Below are 27784 nucleotides of genomic sequence, written 5' to 3'. Positions count from 1 at the left end.
CGCGCGCGCTCCGGGTCTGCTATGCTGAGAGGCGCGCGGCGTCCCGGAGACGGACCTCTTTTTTTTCCCTCTCTCTCTCTCTCTCTCTCTCTCTCTCTCTCCTGCCGCTGTTGCCGTGGAGACGCCGGTGACGCCATCCGGAGGAAGGGTTGGTGTTTAGGGAGGAGCGGAAATGACGCCATCGTGTGGCAACGGAGAGAAAATCATACAGAGAGAGATGATACAGTGTGCTACTCCTTACAACGCTAGAAGTCGAAGTGCATTGTGGGTATTCTGTACCTGCTTTAGTGCATCATTAGGTGCATCACCATACACTGCTGCAGTGCATTGTGGGGTTTTACAATCAACACTGGACTTGTACATGTTTACAAAAGTGAGAATAAATAGTGTAACGTTAAGTTTTCAGAGAGAAAGAGCGAGAGAGAGAGAGAGAGAGAGAGAGAAAGCGAGAGATAGTGAGAGAGAGAGAAAGCGAGAGATAGTGAGAGAGAGAGAAAGAGAGAGAAAGCGAGAGATAGCGAGAGAGAGAGAAAGAGAGAGAAAGCGAGAGATAGCGAGAGAGAAAGAGAGAGAGAGAGAAAGAGAGAGAGGGGGGAGTGTCACATTCTCTCTATATCGTCTGTGAATGTACCGCAGCGTAAAATGCTGAAAGTTTGTATATTTGAAGAAATCGCAGCTGCATCAGCAGAATTAACACCCAGCTTTTCTGCAGGGACAGATGGATCTGCAGTGTGTGTGTGTGTGTGTGTGTGTGTACCCAATTTTACTGTAGTCAGCTCAATAACGGGATGTTAAAGCCCAGGTGTGCAGATTAAGATTTATTTTCCACACTGACTGTCATTGTTATTCTCAAATAAACATTCTGCAGATCGATCTGTCTGTCTGTCTGTCTGTCTGTCTGTCTGTCTGTCTGTCTGTGTAAGGGTGCCAGCAGTTCTCTCTATCAAAGGCCCATGCACTGCGCTGTTTTCCCGGATGATATTCCGGGTTTACTCGCTTCTCTGTGTTACTTAGTGAAAGTGCAGTCTGATTACTTTGTGAAAGTGCTGACTCCTCCCCGGGACACGAGCTCACCCGACGCACGAGGAACAGTCACGTCTAACAGAATGAGACAGGAGCGCAGACACGCCGCGGTGCGCCTGCACTTTATTTCCTCCTGCTGGACTTAGACGTGTTCTGATCACACTCTTCTTTCAGCTCCGAGTGTTTCAGTGTGTCTGTGTGTCACAGGAATTTATTTACAGAACGTGGTGGAAAAATAAAAGGTGGAAATTTACACAGAGCGGATAAATGTAGCCATGTTTATAACTATTATATACACACACACAGAGAGAGAGAGAGAGAGAGAGAGAGAGAGAGAGAGAGAGAGAGAAGCAGAGAATGAGAGAGATACTCCGATAAAAACAAAAGGACTACAGAGAGACATGAAAACAAAGACAGACAAAAAACAGAAACGGAGAGAAAGACAAAAACAGACAGACAGATAGAACAAAGAACTGCAGAAAGACAGACAAAAGAGATGCAGAGAGAGAGAGAGATAGAGAGAAAGAGGGAGAATGAGAGATACTCGGATAAAACAAAAGAACTGCAATAAAAAAACATACAGAGAGAGACAAATCAGATTCAGAGAGAGAGAGGGGGGAAGAGAGACAGACAGACAAGACAGATGCAGAGAGAGAGACAGATGCAGAGAGAGAGAGAGAGAGACAAGACCGATTCAGAGAGAGAGAGAGAGAGAGAGAGAGAGAGAGAGACACAAGACCGATTCAGAGAAAGAGAGAGAGAGAGGAAAAGAGAGAGATAGACAAGACTGATTCAGAGAGAGAGAGAGAGAGAGGAAAAGAGAGAGATAGACAAGACTGATTCAGAGAGAGAGAGAGAGAGAGAGAGAGAGAGAGAGAGAGAGAGAGAGAGAGAGAGACACAAGACCGATTCAGAGAGAGAGAGAGAGAGGAAAAGAGAGAGATAGACAAGACCGATTCAGAGAGAGAGAGAGAGAGAGAGAGAGAGAGAGGAAAAGAGAGAGATAGACAAGACTGATTCAGAGAGAGAGAGAGAGAGAGAGAGAGGAAAAGAGAGAGATAGACAAGACCGATTCAGAGAGAGAGAGAGAGAGAGAGAGAGAGAGGAAAAGAGAGAGATAGACAAGACTGATTCAGAGAGAGAGAGAGAGAGAGAGAGAGGAAAAGAGAGAGATAGACAAGACCGATTCAGAGAGAGAGAGAGAGAGAGAGGTCACCCACAACAGAAGGTCATCAGCAGTGTCTAGACCTCCTGCACCTCCTTCTGTTAGAGAAGCCAAAAAAGACTAAAATAACGATATTCTGAAAGACAATCATAACTTCAAATTAGACAACACGGCCCATGAACACACTCAGAACGACACTCACCTCGGTATAAACATCAACACCACCGGAAACGTCACCAAGACTGTGAACGAGCAGAGAGAAAAATCACCATCAGCTTCTCACGCTGTTCAGAACAATATCTAGAATCTGATCCCAATCAGAGTCTGGCTGAAACTGTAAAAATCTCTAGTCTGGCTGAAATCGGTTTTAGATCCCAGCGCGCTCTACGGGTGTGAGGCCCGGGGTCCGATCACAAACCAAGAGCTCGGGAAACTGGACAAAAACGTACATACACAACGAAAAACTCAAAATAATGGGACTTACCTGCTAGCAATTCAAATAATAAAAAAAGAGCCATAAATCCCACGCCCACCTACAACCCTCCATCACAGAGCCCCGCGATACCCAGAGCTGGGGTTTCCACACTGTACAAACACTGTGATGGAACACAGGTCATCCTGAGGGGTTGCATCTTCACAGACCCTCTAGGAATAGAGAACGTCTCAGGTCTCCAGAAGTTCTTCAAATAGCACAGGTCACAGGTTTCCAACATAAAAAAAAACCAACAACGTTGAACTAGTTAAATGTTTTTTTTGTGAAATTCAGTCCGTACAGAACGCCGCCGAGTTTTCTTTGTGATCGTTGCGGCCAAAAACATTTCATTTTGCGGCTTTTTTTCGAAATTTGCGATGCGATGTGCGTAATTTGTGCTCGTTTTTTTTCGGAAAACCACTTAAATTGGCGAAATTGCGATGGCACGGTCTTTTGTCGGACGTTTCCTTCCAAATGAAAACCTCTCCACTGCCTCTTCGGTGGCTCGGACGCCGGGAGTGCATGAAGACCCGTGTTCAATTTTACACTCAACAACCGAACACTTACAACACTTACGGAGCGGAGACGTTCTTCTCATCGCCGTAGCTGCTCCTGCGTGGAGAACATGGCACACTGTGTGCAGCTCACTCAGGGGAGGAGCTATGCTAATAGGGCGGTCCCTGGGCGGGGCTTGTTCCAACGTGACATCATGTTAGTGTGAAAATGAAAACGGCTCATTTTGAGACACTGTTTATGATTTATCGGGAATAAAAATAAAGTTTGTGTACACAAACTGTCAACACACATTTATGTTCAAACACCATGTAAATGTGAATTTTGCATAATAGGTCCCCTTTAAGAAAGGTTCTATTGCTAAAGTATAGAGCGTACCGGACAGACAGCAGCCTTACCTTATTCCTTACTAAACTTCCGTACACTTTCAATGTCATAATATGAGACTCGTATTTTATCAGTGAAGTCAGAGGCAGTAGGTCTCATCAGCGTGAACGACTTCTGTGAATGACCGTATTTCAGCTGGCTCAGATGAGATGTCTCCAGCCTTTTCAAATGAAATGAAAACATGAAAACGCCGTCTTCTCAGGCGTCGTCCTGTAAACCGAATTCCTCAAACTCTTAAAATCACCGCGTTCAGGTTAATTAAACGCACAAATAACTGGAGAGCTCTGGATTTCAGAGCACAACGCGAGACAATCATCAACGAGCCTTTATTCATCCCACTGCAACACAGAGCGTTTGATTGAAGTACGGAACAGTAAGGTCAAAATAATTTACATAATTAAGACATGTTTGATGTGTTCTTGAATAAAAATCCTCCAATTGAGTTAAATGTGCGATATTTAGTCTCGGTGCACATTTTGGATGTGGTTTTTTTTTTTTTTTTTTTTTGTCGCTCTGCCTCGGTGTATAAAAGGTAGAATGTCTCCACCATGCGGACAAACAGAGAAGTGCACACTGACACAGTTATCAACAGAGGGAAGAAGGGTGCAAATACTTTTACACAGCACTGCTAATACAAATGGTAGAAAAGTCCTGTTGTCTTTGTAGTACTGCAGGAGCAAAAACAAGATAAAAAAAATAATAATAAAAAGTAAAGAGAGACTTTTAAAATAATTATTTTAGATGTATTTATTGTTTTTAATTACAACATTACAATTAGAAACAGCTTCACAACATGAATTATTATATTGGGAGAAAAGAAAGAAAGAAAGAAAGAAAGAAAGAAAGAAATTCCTTCTTCAGTCCAGTTGTGTTCCTAAAATACAGAAAATAAGGTCAGATATTAGACATCCTTTTTATTATTAATGTTTTATGGAGCCTCTCCCAGGGCACAAGGTGGGGGACATCCTGGATTTGGGGGGGGGGGGGGGGGCTGGCAGCCAATCACAGGGCACAATCGTGCACACATACTCGCATATGACGGACAATTTTGGAAACGCCAATCTGCCTACAACGCATGTGTTTGGAGCGGGGAGGAAACCCCTGAAGCACGGGGAGAACATGCACACGGGGCGGAGTCAGGAATCGAACCCCCAACCATGGAGGTGCAAGGTAAACGTGCTAACCACTATTATTATTATTATTATTATTATTATTATGATGTAACATTAATGATATATAATTAATTTCAATAATAATGTTATGAATTACATAAAAAATAACAAGGAATAATGGAATAGAACATAAAACAATGAACCATTTTAATATCAGTGACAAAGTATTTCTTAAATGTGTTAAATAAATAATAATAATAATAATAATAATAATAATAAATATAGCTGAAAGCAGCGATTAATGGGGTCAAGCCCCAAAGGCGTAGCAAGCATAATGCAGAGCCTGAAGAACACGAAGAGGAGAAACAGAGTATACATGAATGAATAAAAGATGGGTTCAGAAGCACAGCTGAGAATAAGATTGAACAGGAAATGAACAGAACAGAGGCATTTATTCACATGCCAAGAGGTGGAAAGGTTACTGCAATTCTGAGCAACAAAAGAAAGGAACCGAATGACGCGAGATTACAGACACTTTTAAGACCTGGCACCAGATGGAAATCGAACACAGGACCTTTCGAACTGAAGCTCGGCATTTGTCAGAATGCGCCACACAGAGAAAGCATGTTTGTTTCGATGCTGAAGAGAGCTTGGCCCCTAATAATAATAAAAATAAGTATTCGTCTTGGTTTTAGTAAATCTGAGTACTGCTCAGCGGTAAGAACTCATCAGTGCTGTCTAACATTGACATCTAGTGGCTAAATTTCAGTGCTGGGTCGAGAACCCCCCCCTCCCCCCTCCCCCCTCCCCCCAGCTAAAATCCCATTTTTTACAAAAGTAATTTGTAGTAAAATTTGCAGTGCTTACGGTCACTGACATGGTTTGCCAGGTTCACACTATTACTGAAGGTTGCTCAAAAATTCATAGATTTAAAAGTTCAGTGTGTATAATGTCTGATAAATCAGCAACGCCAACGCAGGAACTCATCTGCTCAAAAGTGTGTCGCTTAAACAATCTTTCAAAACGCAAAAACGAGCGCGTCTCCTTTACGAAGCTGTCCGCGTCAATCGCTCAGAGCGTCTTCAGCTCAGGTTTCAGACGTTAGAGTCGTTCCCTCCTCAATCACGCCACATTCCAGTCTGACCTTTACAACATCTTTATCTTTACATCAGGACACGCCTGCGCTAATTATAGACGACAAACACACCACTAGTGCTTTGGACCCTTACAAAGATCTCCTTTCTGTTTTATCTGATAAAGAGAATGAAATACTAATTAAAGATGAACAAAAGCAATGAAACTCCTTCTTTATTTCGGATGCTAACAGTGGCTACGTCAGGAAGAACCTGAGGCGGTGTTGTTTAGCTGGATTTCCCTAAGACCCTTTCCTCAACCTACACAGGTAGTAGTTAGCATACAAGCTAAACACAAACGAGGTGCAGGACGCGTCACTAAAATGCTCTCAAGAGCATGACTAAATTCCAAGTTTAGATCTGTGTGCTAATTACAGCTTTCCTTTACTATGCTAGCTATGCTACATTACCGACAAATGTTATGTTCGTAGCATTTAGTTGCTTTACAAATAAAACTTACTTACTGAAATACTTATTGAAGTCCATATTGGAATACCATGAGGTAAACAAGTGATGCAGTTAGCATGTACGATAGACTCTGTGTGTTTACAGCTAACACTTTCACTCAGATCTGAAATGGCAAGTGAAATATACTTTAATAAACACATAATAAACGTCATTAAAGTCATGTGACTGAGTTTCCAACCTGTATTTTGTGACATTTGCGAGCTAGCTATGCTATATTTGTAAAGCCAAGCTATATTAGTAACTAGCAAATCACAACATAAGTACAAGCTAACGAAACTCTAAACTCCTACAGGGAAAATCTAATGGTTTCCATCACAAAGTAACTGACTTTTTTCCCCCCCTGTGTGGTAAATACAGCTAGCTAGCAAGAACTGACCCATGTTTAACAACGTTAGTGAGCAAAAGGTTTGTCATGCTGTTGGTACCGGTGTTTAGCATCTTTGTGCGCTCTGTCAGACTTTATTAAATGTTATGCTGTACAAATAGGCAATTAAATCCTTAGCTAACAGATCTCTTCATTTATAGCATAGCTAGCTGCTAAATATAGCTCTTCCTTGTTCCACTTCAAACAAAGTGTTTATGCTAGCAGCTAGTACACACATCTTTCATCAAATGCTAGCATTTGGGAATTGATGCATCATAGACTTATTGATGATGATATCAGAGGTCGAAGGTTTTTTACCTAATCATCGTCACTGGAGGAGGATGAGGAGCTGTGTCCTCCATGCCCCTTGTGCTCTTTCGGCTTCTTGTGCTCTTTGGGCTTCTTGTGCTCTTTGGGCTTCTTGTGCTCTTTCGGCTTCTTGTGCTCTTTCGGCTTCTTGTGCTCTTTGCTTTTCTCCTTGTCTTTACATTTGTCCTTGTCCTGTTAAAGAGAGAACTTTAACATATCAGCATGTTATGTTCATGTCAACATGTAAGCATCTTATTTACCATCTCTAAAGGAATGCGTTGTAGCCGTGCTGTGTCGCAGGACAGCTAGTGCTAATTTGCATGATTTGCACATTTTTCTGTTCGAGTCAGATCTCTTCGCATAGTGTAGTATAATGCCACATTAGTGTCGGAAGTCGGCTTGGTTGAGTGCGCTACGGGCAGATCTACCCGACAGTGGCCGGTGAGGAAGGCAAGGTTGTCTGCAAAGGGAGGAAGGTAGAGGGTGGCTCATGTCCCAGTAGGACTTGCCAGCCAGCAATGGCCTTTAAAGGCCGCACAAGATACTGCTGATTCGTGACAGAGAGATAGGGTAAAGAGTGGAGGTGCTGCTGAGCTGCACATCCTGGTGACACAGGCATACTTAGTAAAGCAGGCATACCCTGATAGGGTAGGCATACCCCCCTGGTGAGGAAGGCCTACCCACCTAGTGAGGAAGGCATACCCACCTAGTGAGGAAGGCATACCCACCTAGTGAGGAAGGCATACCCACCTAGTGAGGAAGGCATACCCCCCTGGTGAGGAAGGCATACCCCCCTGGTGAGGAAGGCATACCCCCCTGGTGAGGAAGGCATACCTTGTTGAGGCAAGCATAACCTGGTGTTCTAGGCATACCTTGTTAAGGCAGGCATAACCTGTGAGGCAAGAAATACCTGGGTGAGACAGGAAATACCTTAGAGAGGCAGGCATATCTTTGTGAGGCAGGTATACCTCAGTGAGGCAGGCATCCCATCATGAGACAGGCATACCTTTGTGAGACAGCCATACCTATGTGGCTGGCATACCTGGGTGTAGCAGGCATACCTCAGTGAGGCAGGCATACCTCAGTGAGGCAGGCATACCTATGTGGCTGGCATACCTGGGTGTAGCAGGCATTCCATGGTGAGGCAGGCATACCTCGGTGAGGCAGGCATACCTCGGTGAGGCAGGCATATCTTTGTGCAGATGGCATACCTGGGTGTAGCAGGCTTTCTTTGGTGAGGCAGGTGCGGAAAGCAGCAGGGAAACAAAGACACACGCCTGGACAAGAACTGCCTAGTAAAGGCAACTTACAGTCAGATTTGGAAACTGGCTATTGCTCGCTCCCATTAAGGACCCATGTGTTTTGGGCTTGGACTTCCTCACCGCAGTTGGGGCATCACTGGCAAACCTAGCAACTGAAAATATCCTAGCATGTGTAAGCTAAGGAAGCAAGACTGGGGATTTAAACAATGCTAATTCTCACAGCTTGTGCAGCATCACTGGTTACGAGTCTCGGACCGAGGGCTGTCAATCAGTCATGCACATTAAAATATTAGGCCACACCTTCCAGGACTGTTCTCAGATCAGTCGGTACAACTGGTGTTTGAATACTTTATTAAATTTAGTGATTTTATTTCATTTAATCTTTACTATATTTAAAACTAAAACACCACGGTTTGGTAGCTTATGAACATTAATATTATTTTTACATCACATTATACAAAACGTTAAGAAACAGTCGGTCTCACCTTGTCTTTATCCTTCTTCCCAAATCCAAAAATTCCCTCGACCTCTTTCGCCTCACTCTTCTTTACTTCATCCTTATCCACAGCTGAGGGTCAGAGAGAAAGTCAGTGTGTTAACTTACAACTGGGTCAAAAATGTATATACATATATATACACATACATACAATCATGTGCAAAAGTATATGCCCTCAGGACAAAGTAAAGAAAATAAATTAATTTAATTTACAATCATTTAGCGTATTTGGTTTGGCATGTTATGTCATAAGCAACAAAAACAATGTAACAATAGTAACAAAAATAATGTATGTTAAGACCTTCATTAAACAAAAAAGTACCCCAAACAAGTAAAAAAAAAAAAACAATAAATAAATAAGTAAACAAGCAAGTAACTACATAAATGAAGTATTTAACACTCTACTGCATGAATGATTACATTTACAATAAACAGATTATAGATTTATAATACTTGAAACATTTTACTGGGGGGTAGTTGGTAAATCGTTGCCATATGGTAACAGTGTGCAATGGTGGAAAGCAGAGGGGTTTTTTTTGGCACCTAGTAAACGTGTAAAAGTTATATCTTCTAGAAAGGAATGACAGTTGTAAAACGTACGTGGATGGATTTACTCACTCAAAATCCATACAAAAATTTGAGTATCTTTTTAATCCTTTCTCTTGAATTCCTAATTCTTTCTCTTGACACATAACATTTTTTAAATAAAGTTTTTCTTACTTTGAATGTGGGGAAAATTGTAAATACAACATCAGAGAAGCCGGGTGTCTTGTTTGCTATGTAGGCCTGTTTCACTTCATGAATGCACATATACCACACATACACCATTATCGCATGTTGTTGCCATTTGGCAACAATTACATTTTACCATTAAACAAAATATATCAACTTCTTTAAATGACCAAAAAAAAAACCCCCAAAATGTTAACTTATCTCAGACAGTGCTTCAATGGTTTCCTTTAAGAAGGTTTACTTAAATATGGACAAATTAATCACATTTTAAGATCTCCCTGAGGATGACCTCACCATGTCATGTCATGTCATGTGATGTGATGGCAGAAAAGGAAGTGGAAACAGCACTTCCTGTTAATCTGACATGGCATTTTATCTTAGTTGTCAAATTTAAAGCCCCCCTTTTCCAGCTACATTGGGAAAAATAATAATTTTGTTAAACTTGGAGACAAATGAACTGTCGCCATTTGGCAACACCATGCAATAAAAGGGTTAAGTAACTAAACAAATCAGTTAATAAACACTTAAGTAAATACGTAGGTATTTACATAAACAAGTAGGTAATAAGTAAATAAGCAATTATGTTATTCAATGAAATAAACGTAAATAAACAAGCTCATAAATAAATAAATAAATAAATAAACAACTATGTTTAGATTCATTTACATGAGTACAGTTTTGTACTATTTCGCTTTAAAACCAAATGAAGATGCAAACATTTACACCTCGCGGACTTTGTAACGATTCACGACATCATATCAGAGTTTTAATCTGCTCATTATAGTCGCCATAAACACGTCACGAGCGCTAATCAATATTGTGCGCGAGACTAAAACGCATAAAACTAACGAAGGATGTAGATTTGTTTTTGTTTTTGTTTTTTTTCACCTGCAGCCAAATCGAAGTCCATGCTTCCCCCTGAGCTCAGAGACGCTCCTGCAGTGCCGAAGTGAATTGAAGTGAAGAACACACACGGAGACCGCACCTGACGCCGAGGCTGTGTTCCAAATCACCGTAAGTGCACTTTATACTGACAGAAAGCGCTCGAGCGTCATCTCCTCTCTCACTCAACAGCTTGCAAGTGGCTCACGTGATCAGTGCAAGGGGGCAGGTTTATGTGCCCTAGGTAGGGAGCAAGGAGCCATTTGTGATTCAGACATTAGGATGGAAAATACGTGACGTCATCACACACGGTCACATTTTCCATCATTATTATTATTATTATTATTATTAGTAGTAGTAGTAGTAGTAGTAGTAGTAGTGTATTTTATTATTATTTCTGTATGACCCATGCTCATTTTCTCAGAGTATTTTATTTCATCAGTCATTTTAACACTTGAATGCAGAAGCTATCACGTGAATAAATCTGCTTGTTACATGTTGTCTATGTAACCTGATACACCTGGAAATCTGGAATTTCCTGTTCCACCCAAAAACTTCCACCCAAATCCACTTCCGTCAGCGTGACTGTTTACGCTCTGAAACTAACCTGGTGCTAAAACAACACCAACAACAACAACAACAACAGCACCAAAAAAGAGTTATTACATCGGGATTAAACTCCACATCTCCGGTGTAACACACGCGTTGTCGTCACAGTGTATGCAAATGATGCGTCTCCTCCTTGTTTTTGTTGACGTACCAATCGATTCTTTTTTTAAAAGAAGATTTTAGAGCTTTTGACACTGCACCGTACCTCGACCGTTAAGGAGCGTTAATTAGCCATCATCTGCAATCTGAAATACTGAAATTACGGACGTTTTCAAAGCGTATGCGGGGCCGGCTCGTGTCTAACTGCTATTCTAGGCAAACCACGATCGAGACAAACCCCGCCCTCCACTTCACATCCACAACCTTTAAGATACGTGTGCGAGACTGGACATTTTGTTTATTGATAAATTTACACTCAAATGAAAACTCAAACAGCGTTGAAGCATTGTTTCTGATTCCATGAAAAAAAAAAGTCCGAACGCAAATTCAGCAAGTCACAAATCACTTCCTCCACCTGTGCGTTATGAGTTATATCTAAAGTATATGTACAGGATTTAAACAAGCATACTGTATGTAAGCTACAAAAAAACCTCCTGGATATTCATTTTCTCTGTAAGTTCACGTTCACATGCAGTTGCTGCTAGTCCGTTAAGTCCGCCCTGCGTCATTAGATCATTTCTAATCCGTTTTAGCTTTGAGAAACAGTTTCAAGGACAGCGAGAAGCAGTCTTAATGCGACAATAACGTTTGAAAAAAAACCCCCTCCTTTCCCCCAAATGAACTTAAGGACATACGGTGGTTGAGATCCAGCAGCCAGACGTCTGCTCAAAGCAGTCAGCTCTACCAACACGTCACGCCCATCAACATCCAGCCAGTCTCCATGAGTCAGGGCCTTCCCAGTTATACGCACTCCTGATGAACTCTCGTCGTCGTCACCTCGTCTTTGATACAGTAGATGTAACGTCATATAAAACTCCGAATGTTCTCATACTCTGTGAGAAGAGAAAAGCGCTCCTCCACAGTACGGATCGAGTACTTGGTTAAAGAAGTCCAGCTTGTCGTTTTGTCTTCATGTATTCGTGTAGAGTTATGTACTCATATCAAGAGTGTTTGATGACGTTTTTTGGAGGTTCACCGTGGCGTTTTGCACGATCAGATCATTTTCCCTCACAGTTACAACTGCGCTGATCAGGTCGATGCCGCTCTAAGAGTGGTGGACGGGCAGGTCTTGTGTAGGACGAAGTAAAGTTCGTTTAGATGAAATGCTCTCTCTCTCATCTCTCGCTCATCTCTCATCTGCCCAGTTCGCCTATAGCTACGCACGATCACTGATACGGTGCAGTTTTCCACTTGTAAGGCGACATTTCCGTATTCGACATTCACGGAAGGAGTCTCCGGTGGCAGTCAGAAGTAAAGGTGCGTTCACACACGCAGCAACAAAGCGACCGGAGACCATTCGTTTTCAGCGAGAGCTGGTGACTTCCAGCGACATGAGCGACTAGATGTGGGCGTGTCCAGCTGAGAAAAGTTTATGCAAATCTGGAGGGACTTTAGACAGTAGAGAGTACGTGATCCGTAGCCTCCGGTGCTCACTAGCTATTATTTTGCTTTAAACGCACTCAGGCCATCATTTTATATGTATAAACGCTCTCCCTCCAGAATGTTTCATTTTAGTGGCAAGGAAACCGATTCGTTGTCGAAACTGGAATACTAGTTGCACCCCCACCCCCCATTGATAAATGTTACTACGGCAACCAGTAGTAGAAAGGATTTCTGGCGAATTCATAATACAGCGACGGGCGACTCGCACATGTGAACGTACCTTAAAGCTGCGATTTTATGTCGATCAGAGCGGGAGTGTACACTTCGTGGGTTTGTTTTGTCTAATCAACTTGAAGAGAGAGAATAAAGAGAGACTGGTGAGGGAACGACAGCTTACCGCTGCTGTAATGTAAGTGAGAACAGGAACTAACTCATTTCACAGAACTTTAAATGTAACTATTAATGCATAAGCACCATGACGTCGTTCTTTAATTAAAATTTTTATAAAAAAAATGGTGTAGTAATATGTAATAGTAAACAAATAGTTTGGCAAATTGTAATAACAAAGAAAAAAAAGTGCATCACACAATAACATCATCACACTGTAAAGCTCATATTGTTTTTTATTTTTATTTGGAATAAGTCAATTAAGACTTAATGTCCATGCATTTCTGTGCCATTAAATCCTAAACAGCCTGAAATCATTTTTCTACTGAAAAGCAAAAAAAAAAAAAAAAGAAAAGAAAAGAAAAACAAATCTCACTTTATGCCAGCTGATTAATACAAAGGTGAATCAAATGAAAAGCTTATTTTGTTGTTGTTGTTGTTGTTTATTGCGAATGAGTGTCCCCAAAGTGTATCATTTTTCATAATCTCTATTTCTGTCAATGCAAGAGTTTCTAGATTCTTCTAGATAAAATTTTAGATTGGGTTCTAATTTTATGTCGCGGTTTTCCGGTTTTCATTTCATCACTCTTGCCGTTTTATTATCTGAAAAGTTATTAAAATGGGATTCGAAACGAAAACATTTGTAAAAAGAAAATTTCTCCAGAAATATCCAGACTGATCAAAGAAACGGGGTGAAATGATTTCCGCGATAAAGCTAGCTTCCTTACGACTACCAAACATTTCCGATTTTATTCGCTAAAAGCAAACTGTCAACAAAACTTTCAGATCTAATTTGTCCTTATTCGTCATTTTATCCCTTTGTGCGCATTCGATCAAATCTGAAATCTGAACTAGCGTCTAAAACGTCAGCTTAAGTAAAAAAAAGTCAGAATTTCATGCTCCATGAAGCAAAAAAAAAAAAACCACATCTGAAATCTCTGACATAAGGAAACCCGTTCCTAACGCAAAACCTGTGATTGTGTACCGGAAAACGAAACAAGTTAAACAAGTGAATCGCCTGAATCAAATCTAAACTCGAATCTTTAGAGTGTGAGATAAACTGAACATCTGAATGATTTTTTACTCTGAATTATAAAAAGCAAAATGTTTTTTTAAAAAAAAGAAATCACAATTCGTTCTCGTTCAACATCTGATATTGTGACTCGTTGCCGTTCCTCTCGGTGTCCAGGTGAGGCTTGTAGCCTAAAGCTCCGCCCCTCCAGGTGCCCCTGGAGCCCTCCCCCTGAGACTCCGCCCCCTCAGTAAAGACGCCACGTGTAGGATCGTCTGGGAACATATCGTATCTTTCTCCGTCCTCTACTCCTCCCGTTGCGTCGCTCCGTCCATCCCGATCTTCTCCCTTCACTTCCTCCTGCGCAGTCGGAATCAAAATGACTCACTCTGAATCGATTCAATAAATCGACTCGTTTTAGCGAACTGAATCAAATGTATCTTTAAAGAATCTTTTTTTTTTTTAATGTTAATTTCACAACTAATTTGTCAAATGGATTTTGAATTTTAAATAGAATGTTAGCTAGCGAGGCTAGTCAGCAACACGCTAGTAACCGCTCGTGTCAAAACGTTTCGCTAGCTAGACGAGCATCAGCGTAATCTCGGTGCAATTTATTTCTTTACCTTCTTTAAGTCTTCTTGCTTTTCTTTATTTTCATCAACGTCGTGAGGCGAAGGAGAACTGGAACCCTGGCGCAGGACAGAAATGACAACATGTTTAATAAGCGCCAAAAATCTCCAACCCAAGTCGACGGCCGGACTCGGTTGCCATGGCAACGCGCATCGGCGACGGGAATGTACTCAAAATAAAACCCGATACGTGCCGTCGGAAACGAGTTGAAAAGTTGAAGCAAATGATTAGACTTTGTATGTATTATTCTAATATTTTGTTCAACTTCAGACTAAATATATTTTTTTCAGATAAATGAATAAACCTGCTCCAGTAACGAAAATAAAGCGTCAACAAGAAGAGCCAAAAATATTGACGTAGCTAAAAAAAAAAACATAAAAAAATGGAAAAAAAAAATCATGAACAATAAATCAGTTCTTAAAATCTATTATATTAAAATATAAAAAAAAATCTGAATTCCAGAACCTTCTTCTTTGTCTTCTTGGATTTGCCCTTTTTCTTCTTTCCCCTTTTTTTCTTCTTCATCCTCTTCCGTTCCTCCTCGCTGTCAGATGAAGATGAAGAGCTGCTGGCCTGTAACACCACAACAACAACAACAACAACAACAACAACAACAACAATGTCGGATAAACAGATAAAAAGCATGACTCGGATATTTTCTCACGTTTTTATGCTAATTTGAAACTCGTGTGTGTTGTCTGTCCGAGCAACTACTTCAATCTATTTGATTATTTTGTTGTTTTATTTCTTTAACTTATTTTATTTATTTATTCACCTACTTTAATTGTCATTTATTTAAATTGTAATGTATTTAAATGATTCATTTATTTACGTATATCATCTGTATTTTTGCTTGCGTAAACCTAACCGAGTTAGCATTAGCCTTCCGCGACCCAAACGTTAGCATAATTATTTCATACGTTGGTGGAATCCAACCTTTATTAGCATTAGCATTTCATACACTCGAGCCAGCGTATTAGCATTAGCATCATGTGCCTGTATGCCTCAGTGTTAGCGTTGTATTGCAGTCTGCTCTGTATTTTTGTTTATACAAAGCAAGATTTATTTTCACCTTCTTTTTCCCCTTCTTCTTCTTCTTCTTCTTCTTTTTCTTTTTCTTCTTGTCATCCTCACTATCTGAAGAGGATGAGGAGCAAGATGAAGAGCTCGAGTCCTGAAAACGACACGGAGAACACGAGGTCATTTACAGTCCTTAAAGTTATTTGTTTCATTTATGATGAACAGAGCACCTTCTTCTTTTTCTTCTTCTTCTTTTTCTTCTTCTTCTTCTTCTTTTTCTTCTTGTCATCCTCACTATCCGAAGAGGATGAGGAGCAAGATGAAGAGCTCGAGTCCTGAAAAAGACATGAAAAACACGAGGTCATTTACAGTCCTTAAAGTTATTTGTTTAATTTATGATGAACAGAGCACCTTCTTCTTTTTCTTCTTCTTTTTCTTCTTCTTCTTCTTCTTCTTCTTTTTCTTCTTGTCATCCTCACTATCCGAAGAGGATGAGGAGCAAGATGAAGAGCTCGAGTCCTGAAAAAGACATGAAAAACACGAGGTCATTTACAGTCCTTAAGGTTATTTGTTTCATTTATGATGAACAGAGCACCTTCTTCTTCTTCTTCTTCTTCTTCTTCTTCTTTTTCTTCTTCTTCTTTTTCTTGTCATCCTCGCTGTCTGAGGAGGAACTGTCCGAACAGGAGGACGACGATTCTGAAGATGAAGCAGAATCCTAATGGAAAGATACTTGGTTAGAAAAAAAAAAAAAAATGAAAGAAAAAATTGAAGAAAAAAAGTAGGGTGATGGTAAGGAAGTAAAAAAAAAAAAATGTATTAGCATCGTGCTAGAGACGATAACATGCAAAATGTTTACTTTATATAAACTTCAAGCTAACATAATGCAACAAGACGCACCTTCATGAATATTAGCATCAGTTAGCTTTTTTAATTCAAGTGGAGAACCTAACAGCACGAGAACATGTAGCACCACCCCATGCTTTTTTTACTGGCCTTGCTAATAAACAGAACCTTTTTCTTTTTCTTCAGCTTCCCTTTCTTTTCTTCTTCTCCTCTTTCACCATCGCCACATATCCCATCGGTCCTCTCAGCCTCGCAGGCCGCAGGGAATGCTGCGGGGAAAAAATCAGAGTGTATAATCAGCTGTAGTTAGAGGTGTGTGATTTTACATTTTACTCATCTCCTCTTTTCCAGAAGGAGCTGAAAACCAGAAAGGAGAAAGAAGAAAGATACGAGAGGGAGAAATAATGTTCATAAATTAGGAAACGAGAACCTGAAAGAATATAATGGTGAAAGAGAGAAAGAAAGAAAGAAAGAAAGAGAGAAAAAGTAAGAAATTGAAAGAAGCGTAGAAGAGGAGAAAACAGGAAGTAGATAGAATACAAACAAGAAATGGTGAAAAAAAAAAAGAATGAAAGAATACCGGAGAGAAAGAAAGAAACTGCAAGGAATGTAGAAGAGAAGAAAACAGAAAATGATCAAATACAAGTGAGAAAAAAAGAATGTGAAAGAATACAGGGGAGAAAGAAAGAAAGAAAGAAAGAAGGAAAGATATGACAGGGAGAAATAATGTTAATAAATTATGTAAAAAAAGAACATGAATATAATTGTGAAAGAAATAATGAAAGAAAGAAAGAAAGAAAGAACGAGAGAAAAATTCAAAAATTGCAAGAAAAGTATGAGGAGAAAACAGGAAATGATAGAATACAAGTGAGGAAAAAAGAATGTGAACGAATACAAGGGAGAAAGAAAGAAAGAAAGAAAGTAGAAATGGAGACAGCAAGGAATGAAATATGAATGAGATGAAGAAAGAAAGAAAGAAAGAAAGAAAGAAAGAAGCAAACCAACCAACAACAGAATAAAAGAGAGGGATGGCAGGCGGAATGAGTGAATGAAAGGGACGTTAAATGAAGCTAATGCTAACATTACACTATGTTAGCCTTGCAGCTAAAAGTGTGTAAAAGTAAACACACCCCAGACAAAGAGCTGAGAGGAAAAGAAAAGAGCGATCCAACAGAATGAACTGCTCAATGAAAAAAACAGAAAGGACAAGCGTGTGCGTTTAAGCTGAAACAAACCTGGTGAAGCTGCTGTCCAATCATCAGCCGCCGCTCCTGCCCTCCCCTCCAGCTCGCCCCGTAATAACCCCTGAGAGCGAGAGAGACAGAGAGAGAGAGAGAGAGACAGAGAGAGAGAGAGAGAGAAACTGCCTGAAATTGTCTCGCTTTTCACATTTCGTCTCACATTTCTTCCCGTATTTCACTTCTTTCACACCATCTACACATGACGATGTTCTGAGCTGAGGAACAAAACTCTGATCTCGGAAGTAATTGCTCTTCTGTGAGAACTTGATGAAAAGTGCCGTGATATTAAATTCCAGATGATTAAACACATTTAGCAAAGAAACGAGAAGCGGCGGCCGTTTTAAATGATTTCGATTTGATATTTTATAGACAGCATGTGCCTATATAACCCCAACTTAGTTTTGAAAAAAAAAAAAAAAGAAATGGAACGAGGGATTAAAGCTGTTATTTAAAACTTTTATACCTGTATATCTGTGTGCCTTGCATAAATATTGACCCCCCTCCCCCTCAGATTTTCCACATTTGTAGTGAAGCAGCCTAGAATTGAAATGGACCTAAAAAATGGCCGCCTCATGCTTACAAAAACAAAGCAGGAGTCTATGGTGATTTTTCGAGAGCAAGCCAAATTGTTGTTTTCCAATTTTGACACCAAAATCACGAAAAGTGCTTATGAACACATTTACAAAATCTTTCTTTTTATTGCGTACTAATATATCAGACACCTTGCCGAGCCAACAGAAGGCTCTGTAAACATACAGCGCCCATTTCATCTCAGCGAAGTATCATATCAGTGTCGTATCATATTAGCTTGCTAGTTAGCTAACATTCCGCAGTTATATTAGTAACTCCGAAGGAGCTCGGATGGGACTTTGTAGAAGATTAATGAGAAGAAATTTTAAAAAACAGATGAAATCCCGTGTAAGAGACTCAGCAAACACGCTGAAAAAGGTTCTCTGGTGTCATGAGACCAGAATTTGAACTACTTTGACCTTGGGACAAAGTGCTACATTTGGCAGAAAGCCAGTACCCTGAAAACACCATCCTCTACTCTGAAGCATGGTGGTGGGAGCATCATGGTGTAGGGATTGGGTACTGGGGACCTGTTCAGGGTGGATAGCAAGAAACGTGGAGCCAAATATGCAATCCTGAATGAATGAGTGACAGAATAAGGGTGAGGTTGTTGAAAGAGAAAAACCAAAGATATACCTGGATGAAAACGAGAAAAGGGAGGAGAAAGTGATAAGGGATAAAGGATGAATGAGAGGCGGGCCCTACAAAGTGCACCTCTTATTGGTCGTAAGACATTCCATGAATGTACATTAAAGGGAAATTTCAAACATTCAATTTGAATGATTTAAAAATGAAACATTTAACTGAAAATTCGTTATCTTTTGAGTGTTATGAAGAAAAATAAAGAATCAATAAAAATATTAATAATACTAAAAGCTCAAACCTCGTCTCTCGCAGCGTCATCGCCCCACGGTTCCTCCTAGTAACAAATTCCAGAAAATTATTAAAACATGTTTAGCAATTAGCTGATAGCACAACTTAGCTAGCTAGCTAGCTATCCACTGAAAAAAAATGAACAACATTATCTGTTATCTAAATATTATTTGTTTGTTTATGAATTCATTTCTATTAAATTCAACACAAAATGTTTGTTAGATTTCTGGACACAAAATATAAAAAATAAAAAATAAAAACATTACACAAATTGAAAAAAACCTTTCATACTTTCTTTAATTTCCGGCTCAGTTTCTCGTCATCGCTCTCGCTCGAGGAAGAACTGCAGCTGGAGCTCGAGTACTACAAAATAAATATTTATATATATTTAATTAGACAAAAAAAAAAAAAAAATCCAAATATAGAAAAAATCATTTTTTTTCTCCTCACTTTTTTCTTTTTCTTCATCTCCTTTCTTTTCTTCTTTCTTTTCTTGTCTTTCTTCTTTTTCTTCTTCTTCTTTTCATCGTCACTGGAGCTGTCAGACGATGAGTCCTGATCAAACATGAAACAGTTAAAACAAAAATGAAACAAAAGAAATAACCTTTTAAATACTGTCAGCTTTGTACCTTCTTCATTCTCTTCTTCTTCTTCTTGTTCTTCTTCTTTTTCTTCTTCTTCTTCTTCTTGTCCTGATCTTCACTGTCGGATGACGAGCTGTCGGAGGAGGAAGACGAGCTGGAATCCTGAACAAGACAGAAATTATATTAATCAGATGTATGTGTATATATGTGTGTGTGTGTGTGTGTGTGTGTGTGTGTGTATATATATATATATATATATATATATATATATATATATATATATATATATATATATATATATAATGCATACATGTACATGAATTCCGTTACTCCCCAAGCCTGTAAATATATATATATATATATATATATATATATATATATATATATATATATATATATATATATATATATATATATATACAAATTCTCATGCTTATTACCTTCTTTTTCTTTTTATTCTTTTTGTTCTTCTTCTTCTTTTTCTTTTGCCTCCGCTTCTTCTTGTCTTTCTTCTTTTTCTTCTTCTGACCAAAATATTAAGAGGCACAGTGAGGTCCAGAATTCTTGGCATTAATTATACTAGTAAGCAAAATAGACAAAAAATAATACAAATAAACAAACAAACAAAACAAAATGAAACGGCATCATTATTAAGATATGGAATTATAATTACATGCCTTTTTTAAAAAAATTTACATCTCACTGAAGAATGAAATGACCAACAAATACTGAAAAAATAAAGAAATAAAATAAACAACAACAAAAGTTTTATTTCATTATAGTTTTTAGTGTAATGTTTGTTGTACTTCATTCAGTTTTTCGTATTTATTTGTTTATACAAACATTTATTTTTTTTAGCATATTTAGCTATTTTATTTTGTTTGAAATATTTTTAGAGTTACTTAATAATTATGGGTTACGGGCACATTATGGGCAAACTATTTGGAATATGAACATTCTTTTGATAAATTTTGTCCAGGTTGGTCTGAAGATGACAGCTGCTAAATATGGTTTTCATTGGATATCATTTATAGGAGGAGTAGCAAAAAAAAAAAAAACTGTTTTTGACAAAATCCAAGATGGTCAACAGGAAGTACACTTGAATTTCAGATGTTCATGTATGTTCACTTCGGCATACTCCAGTGTATTTTAGGAGAAATTCTTCAAATGATATAAGGTAAAAAAGGAAAGTTGTTACAGTTCTTGACCACAAGGTGCTACAGTCATGAAACTTCTTGGGTACATTCAGAGCATGGTCCATGGTTTCATGATAATATGTAGATGCACTGCTGAGATACACCCTCACATCCTGTTTCTTGCATTTGTTTAGACAGGTCTCAAGATGACATGAACTAAATTTGGTAAAGATTGGACAAAATTTGGAGGTGGAGTAGCAAAAATGGCAGTTAGATGTAAGCATTTTTAGCACGTTATTGTAACTTTTTACCATTAGGTGGCACTGGCATGAAATTTGTTGCATAGCCTCAGGTCATGGTCCTGAAGAAGCCTACCAAGTTTTGTGTCAGTGTGCAAAGTCGTTGCTGAGATACAGGGTCACTACTTTCCTCACTTATGTGAGGTTTACTCTGATGATGACGTGAGCACAATTTGGTGATTATTGGAGAAAATTTGTGGGCGGAGTCGTGAAAAAACAGATTTGACAAAATCTAAAAAAAAAAACCTGGACACTGACATCATGTGGTGTGTTTAACTCGTCCCAAGCCAGGGAATCCAGGGATGCCTAGTGTTTAAATTTTGGACATACTGTTCAAAAGTTCTGACTATAAACATACTTCCAAATTAGGGCCAAATTTGACCCAATGGTGGTGCTAGGACGTTGGCAGCACTTGGACAAAATTTGGTCAGAATGTTCCTTAGACCCTCCCCAATTAGTGTGCAAAATTTCACAACTTTTTACCAGACGGTTCTATGGACTGCCATAGACAGTCTACCCAGAAGAAGAAGAAGAAAAGGTAGAATAACAATAGGGTGCCTAAGTACCTTCGGTGCTTGGCCCCGTAATAATAATAATCATTTTGAGGTTACATTTATTATTTGTATATACAATAAATTTATACTATATATGGACTTATATATAGTATATTTGTCCACACACACACACACACACACACACGGTGGTTGTGCTTACTCTAGTGCTGTCTTTTTTTGCTTTCTTCATCTCTCGCTCGTCGTTTTGCTGTTTTAGTGGCGTTAACACAATTTCCAGCACGAGGCCTGAGGGACACACAGAAACACACACACACACACACACACACACACATACACAAACAGAGTGTGCAATAACAGTAAAAACAACTTTATTTCCTCCATCGGTTATGTAAAGAATAAAACACTATATATGTGTGTGTGTGTGTGTGTGTGTGTGTGTGTGTGTGTGTGTGTGTGTGTGTATGTATGTGTGTGTGTCATGCTGTTATAAAAAACTAGTCAGTGACAGGGTGGTGATAAAGCAGAGTTATTGTTACCAAAAGTGGGTGGAGTTACTGTTAGCAAAAGTGGGTGGAGTTACTGCTGAATATTATTAGTTGATTCTTTTCCTCTAACAGCACATCCGTGAGTGTTTTATTTCTCTTAAACCACAGCAATCAACCAACGTTTACAGATTTATATTTATTACAGAACAATCCGTCGTACTTTCTATCCGTTTACGACAGCCGTTCCGTTTATATTATATGAATATTAAACAATTAGTTAATATTACTCATGGACACAAATAACATTAATATGAATTTATTTTTTGTGTTTGAATTTTACATATATGTAATTTTTTGTGTTAAGCAGAAAGTCCATCACACACTCACTGGTCCGGATAATGGCTTTGTTCTAATGTACAGAATAGTTGATCGGTGGAAATGTAGTTAGTGTGTGTGTGTGTGTGTGTGTTGTAATGCTATCCATCTTTGGCCTCTATAATTGAAAAATACAGTGCATGAAAGACTCACTTATCATTTGTGGCATCTATGAGGTCCATTTGTACCAGTCTACAATGTGTGTGTGTGTGTGTGTGTGTGTGTGTGTGCTGTTCTGTACTGTATATCGACTAACAGGAGTTGTATATGTACAGTAATGGGCACGAACGCCACTTCACACACTCTGCTGAGAGTTAGTGCGTTTATAGCGAGGGTGTGTCCTGGAGTGTGTGTACACACAGGGTGGCGTGTTCGTATCTGAAGATAAGATAAACGGGTGGAGTGTGTTATAACGCTGATGAGAATTTCACTCCAGCACAGGAGTTAAAGCAATTAAAAAGACTCGAGTCAAGCTATCGCGAAGAAAAAAAAAAAAAAAAATAGTGTGAGACATTATAATGATTTCATTTTCAAAAGTATACAGTAAGTAAGTAAGTAAGGAATAAAACAATCTGTGTCGTGCTGCTGCAGAAAAATAATCAACGACTGGATGGTGTGAGTAGGCGGAGTTACTGATGCCACTATGATCAGAGTTCTAGAAAATTCATCAACACCTTCTGACCAATCAGAAACAGTCGAGCGTGATCGATTCCTCCCACCTGACTCAGGTATCGCTGTCGTCACAGCGTTCTGTTTCCTTTTCCTCCTCCTCCTCCGCTTCTTCTTCTTCTCTTCCTGTGGAGAAATTTGTCTGTTTCAAAAATGTAGTCATGAAAATCAAAGTACCGTTAACTGAAACCTAACACCTTGAAAACTTTTAAGTAGAGCAACATTACAGAAGCTAATCATGAGCATGAGCTAGCCAGGACCAACAAAATAGCACCAAAATACCTCATGCTAACTAGTTCTCAGTAGATTTTATATGTTGTTAGCCATATTAGCTACATTAAAGCCACACCTTTAGAGAAGTTGATTTGCAATAATTATTAAAAAAACAAAACAAAACAAAAAAAACAATATATTATAACAGCATGCGTGTAAAGTAAAGTAGAAGCTAGCTTTAATTCTTTGCTAGCGATGAGCATTTTAGTTGAAGCAACAGATCATGGACTTCAGCTAACGTATCATGCTAGCTGATCTCTGCTAGGATGGTTATTGTTATCATGTTGCTAGCATTTTAAAAATGCTAATAACCTGTAAGTGTTTTAGAATAAACTAATCGTTAGCGTAGCGAAGAATCTAACGGCACACTAGCGAATCAGGTGTATTGCTAGTTGTAGCCACTGAATATCACGTGACCAAAATGTCCGTTTGTAACCACATTTCAAGGTAGGATTCATTTGAAAAAGTGTCACCAATCCAAAGTGAAATGTTTTATCGAGTTACTGTTGTTTTCCCCGTTCGTTATATTCGCTCACCTCACTGCTGTCGCTGTCCGACGAGGAACTGGAGGAAGACGATGATGACGAACTCGATCTCTGTGGAAAGTCCCGGAGAAGACATGATGTCACTATATATAAAATAATGAGCCGAACACATTAACATAACATTGGATCGTCCCTATTACAGTACATCACAGCGCTGTCGAGTTCTGGATTCTGATTGGTCGGTTTGATTTCTGACAGCAGATTTATATTAATGCGCTCGTTCTAATACGTTATCGTTTCTATAGTAGCAGCTCGACTTGAACAGCAGACGTCCCACTGATAAACGGCGTGTAATCGTTGAGACATAGACATGTTTATTTAACGTTTATGGAAGGAGTCTCTAGTGTCAGCGCTTTGTAAAGGTAAAGCTGTAACTTTACGTCTTCCAACCTCTTCAGGACAGAGGAGTTTTTGCGGTTTCTCGGTAACGTCTTTTCGCCTACTTATGATAGTTATCCGTTAACTGTAACTCTAAATGGATAAAAAAAAAGGACAAATGTTTCTAATAAATAATAAACAGCAACTGCTGGAAACGGGACGAAATATGAATATATAAGGAGAGACTCGACTCGATCACCTTGCTCTTCTTTTTCCTTAGTTTCTTCTTCTTTTTTTTCTTCCTCCACCTCGAATCATCATCGTCGCTGTCTTCAGAGGAGGACGCAGAGCTGTCACATGACCACGGATCATCCTAGGACATGAAAGTGTCCGTCATTTGATACATGCGCGAGCAAGTAATTGCGTCTACAACAACAACTGCGTGTCTAATCCTAAACTACGTAAGTTTTACTGTACATTTCCAAGTTACAAGTTTGAAATGTTGTATTTGCCTGAAATTAGCTTGTCTAGTTTCATAATTATTTCTATTTTTTAATGATTAAAGATGCTAATTATGCACTTTGGTAATTGAAATATAATTAATGCTCTCTCTCTCTCGCTCTCTCTCTCTCTCTCTCTCTCTCTCTCTCTCTATATATATATATATATATAAATCCATTAAATGGAACTGGCTTAAATAAATAAATAAATCAATCATAAATAAACTGAGAAACATGTTTATAAATAAAATATGATTTTATGTAACATATATAAGAACTAGAAACTAAATCAGAGATGTATAAATTATAAAGCAAACCTTTCTATGTTGTGTCATGGGGATTAAAGGACCACCTCCCAGGTCTTCAGACACACCCATGAATGGAGGTGAGGCCCCGCCCACCTCCGCTTCCTCATCGTGCAGCGACCATGCAGCTACAAATATTGGAACATTACATCCTGCTGATTAATAAACAGTTTTATTTCGAATCATGAGAGAATGAGTTAAACACACTGTGAATGTTGATTGTTTAATTATCGTATGAATGAAATGTATTTAATTCCACGGTTAAGGGTGCGATGTTTGCTGTAAGTGGCGTTCTGTTTATGAGTGAAATTGAAATTAGTGCATAAAAAAACGAATAGAAATATGAAACAGGGATATAAATGCGAAAAGAAACAATTTGTACTTTTTTGAAACGAATGTGCAGAGCACTTAATTTTATTTAAAACAGTGACTTTCCAGAACATTACAACAATAATATTACGATAAAGTGCAACATGACGTGTATATTATCAGTGTACAGTCAGTGAGATCAATATTTACACAAGGTGTTAGCTGATGATTAGAAAACAGGATTGAACCACGATGACGTGTTACAGCTACACAAAACACGGAAAAAGAAAAAAAATGATGAAATCGCAACATCTGAAACATCTGACCTCCACAAATAAATATAATTCTGCTTTGCTGAAATGAAAATGGAATATTATTATTAATTAATTAATTAATTAATTAATTAATTAATTAATTATTTTTTTTTTTTTGCAATGCTCGGTCAACAATAAATTATCCTATGTAATAAAACACAAAAAAATATAATGTAAAATATAATAATATTACATAGAGTTGTGCTCATAAATTTGTACGCCCCTTGCAGAATCTGTAAAATGTTAATAATCTGGAAAAAAAATAAGCGGAATCATTAAAATTCCATTTAAAAAGAAAAAAAAAAATTATTTAGTACCCGCCCTGAATGAGCTATTTCACATAACAGATGTTTACATACTGTAGAGTCCACAAGACATAATAATAACTGAATGTACACAAATGAACCAGTTCAAAAGTTTACACACCCTTGATTATTAATACCGTGTGTCGTTACCTGGATGATCAGCGACTGTGTTTATGTTTTGTGAGAGTTGTTCACGAGTCCCTTGTTTGTCCTGAGCAGTTAAACTGCCCACTGTTCTTCAGAAAAATCCTCCAGGTCCTGCACATTCTTTACTTTTCCAGCATCTTCTGCATATTTGACTCCTTTCCATCAGTAACTATATGATGCTGAGATCCATCTTTTCACACCGAGGACGACTTAGGGACTCGTACACGACTATTACATAAGGTGCAAACGTTCACTGATGCACAAGAAGGCAACACGATACATTAAGAGCCAGGGGGGTGTAAACTTTTGAACAGGATGATCGGTGTAAATTGCTATTATTTTGTTTAATGATCTTATTTTGTTCATTTAGTACTGCCCTTCAGATGCTACATAAGATATTTACATGTTTCCCAGAATACAAAATAATAACAATTTACACCGATCATCCTGTTCAAAAGTTAAATTATAAAATGATACAGTCATAGCCCCTCCACTTTTTTTTGTAGTATAATTATAGTTTGTAAAATGTTTAAAAAATATATAAACGGGTTTAAAGACAGGCCTCAAAAAGTGCAAACTAAATCTGACGATTTGAAGCATAATTTAAATCTATATTTTTAGGAAATACAGTTATTTAGTTATTTAGGTAATGTTTTTATCATTTTAAAATCTTAAAGAACAAAATCCACTGTTATACTATCCTATGGCCACTGATATAAAAAGTCTTCACTATTTTATTTACTAGTTCCTTATATTATAGTTTCTAAAATTGAAAAAAATTATAATGTAGAAGAATTTCTATGGGTTTATGGACACAGAAAGAACAAAGAAAAATAAATGCTGATTTTTTTAAACCAGAATTTTAATCAGTATTTTCTAAGTTTGCATCATTATTTAGTTGAATTTAGTTCAATTAATTTTTTACCATTTTTTGAGATCCAAACGATATAAGAAAAAGTTACATTAAAAACCAAGAAATTTAGAAAACATAGACAAGCGGCCTTAAAAAGAGCAAGTTGTTATTTTATAATTTTTAATATTTTGCTATCTAATGTTAAATCAGTATTTGTAAGAAATCTTAAATTTAAGATTAAAAAATAGCAACAATTTCTTGTGAGGGTGTAGATGTGAGGGTGTAGACGCAAAGGTGTAGACATGAGGGTGTAGATGTGAAGGTGTAGACGCGAGGGTGTAGATGTGAGGGTTAGATGTGAGGGTGTAGATGTGAGGGTGTAGACGCAAGGTGTAGATGTGAGGGTGTAGACGCGAGGGTGTAGACGTGAGGGTGTAGATGCGAGGGTGTAGATGTGAGGGTATAGTTGTGAAGGTGTAGACGCGAGGGTGTAGATGCAAGGGTGTAGACGCGAGGGTGTAGATGTGAGGGTGTAGACGCAAGGTGTAGATGTGAGGGTGTAGACGCGAGGGTGTAGATGCGAGGGTGTAGATGTGAGGGTATAGATGTGAAGGTGTAGACGCGAGGGTGTAGATGCGAGGGTGTAGACGCGAGGGTGTAGACGTGAGGGTGTAGATGTGAGGGTGTAGACGCGAGGGTGTAGACGTGAGGGTGTAGATGTGAAGGTGTAGACGCGAGGGTGTAGATACGAGGTTGTAGACGTGAGGGTGTAGGTGCGAGGGTGTAGACGTGAGGGTGTACATG

The 27784-nt window shown here is 38.7% G+C and overlaps 1 protein-coding gene across 5 annotated transcripts in view; it reads right to left on the bottom strand.

The window, feature by feature from the left end:
• Window positions 1–4289: 4289 nt before the first annotated feature.
• LOC128620964 (nucleolar protein dao-5-like) overlaps window positions 4290–27784 on the bottom strand; it is a 23909-nt gene continuing 414 nt past the window's right edge. The window contains exons 2-24 of one of the 5 annotated variants that reach the window (XM_053646360.1): window positions 25065–25180; window positions 24507–24620; window positions 23921–23980; window positions 23162–23237; window positions 21782–21867; window positions 20073–20156; window positions 19678–19794; window positions 19499–19603; window positions 19340–19411; window positions 19059–19094; window positions 17600–17669; window positions 16515–16633; window positions 16114–16236; window positions 15930–16037; window positions 15749–15853; window positions 15571–15672; window positions 14964–15071; window positions 14492–14557; window positions 10325–14228; window positions 8694–8776; window positions 6956–7138; window positions 6270–6376; window positions 4290–4434 (exon numbers count right to left, since the gene is read on the bottom strand). In XM_053646360.1, coding sequence (XP_053502335.1) covers window positions 13983–14228; window positions 14492–14557; window positions 14964–15071; window positions 15571–15672; window positions 15749–15853; window positions 15930–16037; window positions 16114–16236; window positions 16515–16633; window positions 17600–17669; window positions 19059–19094; window positions 19340–19411; window positions 19499–19603; window positions 19678–19794; window positions 20073–20156; window positions 21782–21867; window positions 23162–23237; window positions 23921–23980; window positions 24507–24620; window positions 25065–25180 — 1913 coding nt within the window. In that variant the 3' untranslated portion in view covers window positions 4290–4434; window positions 6270–6376; window positions 6956–7138; window positions 8694–8776; window positions 10325–13982. The remainder of the gene's footprint in view (window positions 4435–6269; window positions 6377–6955; window positions 7139–8693; window positions 8777–10324; window positions 14229–14491; window positions 14558–14963; window positions 15072–15570; window positions 15673–15748; window positions 15854–15929; window positions 16038–16113; window positions 16237–16514; window positions 16634–17599; window positions 17670–19058; window positions 19095–19339; window positions 19412–19498; window positions 19604–19677; window positions 19795–20072; window positions 20157–21781; window positions 21868–23161; window positions 23238–23920; window positions 23981–24506; window positions 24621–25064; window positions 25181–27784) is intronic. The other 4 variants (XM_053646359.1, XM_053646362.1, XM_053646361.1 and 1 more) reach the window with 4 other exon arrangements.

The sequence above is a fragment of the Ictalurus furcatus genome, chromosome 17 (assembly GCF_023375685.1).
Source record: "Ictalurus furcatus strain D&B chromosome 17, Billie_1.0, whole genome shotgun sequence".
Taxonomy (NCBI): domain Eukaryota; kingdom Metazoa; phylum Chordata; class Actinopteri; order Siluriformes; family Ictaluridae; genus Ictalurus; species Ictalurus furcatus.
Note: the sequence above shows the minus strand (reverse complement) of the source record. Positions and strands in the feature narration are given on the sequence as shown.